Source organism: Austrofundulus limnaeus, unplaced genomic scaffold, assembly GCF_001266775.1.
Source record: "Austrofundulus limnaeus strain Quisiro unplaced genomic scaffold, Austrofundulus_limnaeus-1.0 Scaffold1061, whole genome shotgun sequence".
NCBI lineage: Eukaryota > Metazoa > Chordata > Actinopteri > Cyprinodontiformes > Rivulidae > Austrofundulus > Austrofundulus limnaeus.
Genome location: NW_013953463.1, coordinates 65,655 through 68,627, shown reverse-complemented (window position 1 = coordinate 68,627; position 2,973 = coordinate 65,655). Strand labels below are relative to the sequence as shown.

The window sequence follows — 2,973 nt, the reverse complement described above, 5'->3', positions numbered from 1 at the left end:
ACATTAAATTCCAGTGAAATATATTTATGTTTGTGGTTGTAATGTGACAAAATATGGAAAAGTTCAAGGGGTATGAATACTTTTGCAAACCACTTGATTTGGTCAATGTGTCAGGGCTTCTGAGGTGTGTTTTATTTGCAGATGATACCACATTTCTTTATTCAGGAGAAAATATTAAATGAATGTTAGAGATAATACAGGCAGAATTTGTGAAAATACAAACCTAATTTCTAACTTAAAAAAACAATAATTAAATTAAGATAAAATACTAACTACATGTTATTTGGTAGCAGAAAGAAAACTACCAGGGTTTCCCCTACATGTAATTGATCGTGGCGCACAGCCACGGCTAAATAAAAGCCGCTATACTTTTGGAATGAAGTTTATTTATTAATTTTTTTATTCAATGTAAAACAGGGGTTGACACAATCATTGTTTAGTTTGTTCAAGACAAACTATTTTTGTTTCGGACAACCAGCTCCTGTCTCCTAGTTGTCCGGTGGACAACAAAGAAGAAAAGACCTGGATTTAAGTTTTCCTCCGCGGGTGTTCTTCATTGTTAAAATAAACGAGAGAAAAAAACTTGTTAAAGCCATCTAGGGATTAAAGTGACTGTTCTTTCACCCAATCAAGAGAATCAGAGTCAAAGTTTTACCCAATCAGAACAGAGCAGGGCGGGTCGTGCTGTCTGACTGACAGCGCTGCCTTTTTTTTCCTTTCTCTGTGGGTGGGCGGTCAGCTTCCCTCAGCTCAGGTGAGCACCTCCCGGGAAAGCCATCAGCGTTTCCTGGATTATTTTCCACCAAGGATTACGTTGTATTTTATATATATTATATTTCTAAAAGCGCTTTGCAGCATTTCTCCTGTGTTCACGAGCACAACAAAACCGCAACAGATCAACTGACTGGTTTTAAAGTGAGGGCTGAGAGGCAGTTTGACCGCAGCTGCTGCACCTGTCCACCTGCAGTGTGGCTCTGAACAGCCCAGGACTTCAAAGTCCATAAATCAACCCCTTCAGATGGTTACTTGTATGAGAATCAAAAATCAGTAATTTATTAATCACACGCAAATGGGGTGGAGGTGCAGGCTCCACAGGCTCCTCCTCCTCCACCACAGCTGCGCGGGGTGGGGGAGGAGGAGGTGGGGCGTCTTTTAAAGATGTATCAACGTTTGACTTTCATTTTTTCTAAAATCACAGAGTTCTCCGAGTCAGGTTCAGGTGTTTGTAGTTAATCATATCTTCTAAATTTAACCAGGTGTTTCAATGCATTTAAATTACACAATCATTTTATTNCTTATAGTCTGAAAAATACGGTAGTGTTCCTGTGAAGTAAGAACATACATTATGACTTAAAGTCAAGAGGAAAAACAAGTTTTGCTTACCGAAGGACCTGCATTTCATTTTTGAAGGCCTGCAGTTGCTCAGGTGTTGGCTCTTTGACTTTAAGGATTTTGATTGCTACATCGCCGTGCCACTTGCCCTTGTAGACTGTCCCAAAGGATCCAGTACCTATCCTCTTCAGAACAGTGACTTCTCGATGAGATACCTCCCAGTAGTAACTAGAGTCTCTGTAGCCTCCTCGGTGCTAAAGTAACACAGTAACAGAATGTTTTGTTTTTTGTTTTTGTACAATGTGAAGGATGACATTCATGGCTGTTGACTGGATTTGCTCCTGTCTGAAGACAAACACAAAACTGAGAACAAAACTAAAGAAAAACCTACCACTTTCTTTTTGTCATCAGATGAGGAAGGTTTTCGTTCCTTGTGCTCTGAGGGGGACTTGGGTGGTTTCCTCCCAGGAGAACCGAGAGTGGAGGGTGGGCTGGTCGAGGGTTTTGGTGAAGGCTCAGGACCTGCAGAGATGAGGAGCATCAAACTCAAAGTCGATTCAAAAGCAGAAGACTAAAACTGATAACACAAAAACAGCAGATGGAAGGATGCTGTACCTATTGTGTTGAATTTCATTGCCTCCTAAAAAGTATGAACACCACAGCAGAGTTAGTGTTAATAATTCAAACACAAGTATGTTTTTGGACAAGTGAACAGTATGGCCACTTACCTCCATGCCGCTAATGGTGGCGAGGTCCACCGTGCTGACCATGTGAACGTTGGGAGTGGAGGTAGAGCGATGCCTCTGGAGGGACTGTCCGTCTCCTCCTGACATGGGGAAGTTAAAGGTGGAGGGTGGGGACAGAAGGCCCATTCTACATAAAGTCAAAAACAAACACTTTCTATCAAAACATCAGGTACACATAGCGAGGCTATCCAACCATTTTCATGTGCTTACCCAGCAGGCTCTGGGGTTAAGGCTAGGTTGCTCTGTGACGGAGAATTTTCTGGCAATAATATCTGAGGGTAATCATCTGTGCAGGAATTGGAATCACACCTGGATAAAGCACAGGAAAGATCGTGAGGTGAAGAGATCTCAGTTTGTTTCACCAGATCTCCTAAACTCAAAACRAAACTCAGCAAAAAGGCAAAAGAAAAATTTCCTGAAAAACATCTTTTCCTTTTCACTATCTTACATGCAGCACCAGAGTAGTGCCCAGAACAACAAGAATATTTTCCCCATTCAACCTCAAATTTTCAGTTTTTACACAAAAACTGATTTTTTTTTTTGCCTAGTTGGTGTAAACTTGCAAAGGTAAAAAATAAAATAAAATTAAAAGGGCCAAATTTATATTGGATATGTAGATAACATCCTCTCCTCTCCTTGGGCTGCTACCTTATCGTGGTGGAGGGGTTTGAGTGTCCCAATGATCCTAGGAGCTATGCTGTCTGGGGCTTTATGCCCCTGGTAGGGTCACCCATGGCAGACAGGTCCTAGGTGAGGAACCAGACAAAGCGCAGCCCGAAGACCCCTTATGATGAAAGAAAATTTTGGATCGGATGTTCCTTCGCCCGGACGCGGGTCACCGGTGCCCCCCTCTGGAGCCAGGCCTGGAGGTGGGGCACGATGGCGAGCACCTGGT

At 42.4% G+C, this 2,973-nt stretch overlaps 1 protein-coding gene across 2 annotated transcripts in view; it reads right to left on the bottom strand.

The window, feature by feature from the left end:
• Positions 1 to 2,973, bottom strand: part of araf (A-Raf proto-oncogene, serine/threonine kinase) — a 51,700-nt gene that overhangs the window by 18,861 nt on the left and 29,866 nt on the right. For both annotated transcript variants that reach the window (XM_014030443.1, XM_014030442.1), the window contains exons 6-10: positions 2,289 to 2,387; positions 2,061 to 2,205; positions 1,948 to 1,972; positions 1,724 to 1,854; positions 1,384 to 1,586 (exon numbers count right to left, since the gene is read on the bottom strand). In XM_014030443.1, the coding sequence (XP_013885897.1) occupies positions 1,384 to 1,586; positions 1,724 to 1,854; positions 1,948 to 1,972; positions 2,061 to 2,205; positions 2,289 to 2,387 (603 nt within the window). The remainder of the gene's footprint in view (positions 1 to 1,383; positions 1,587 to 1,723; positions 1,855 to 1,947; positions 1,973 to 2,060; positions 2,206 to 2,288; positions 2,388 to 2,973) is intronic.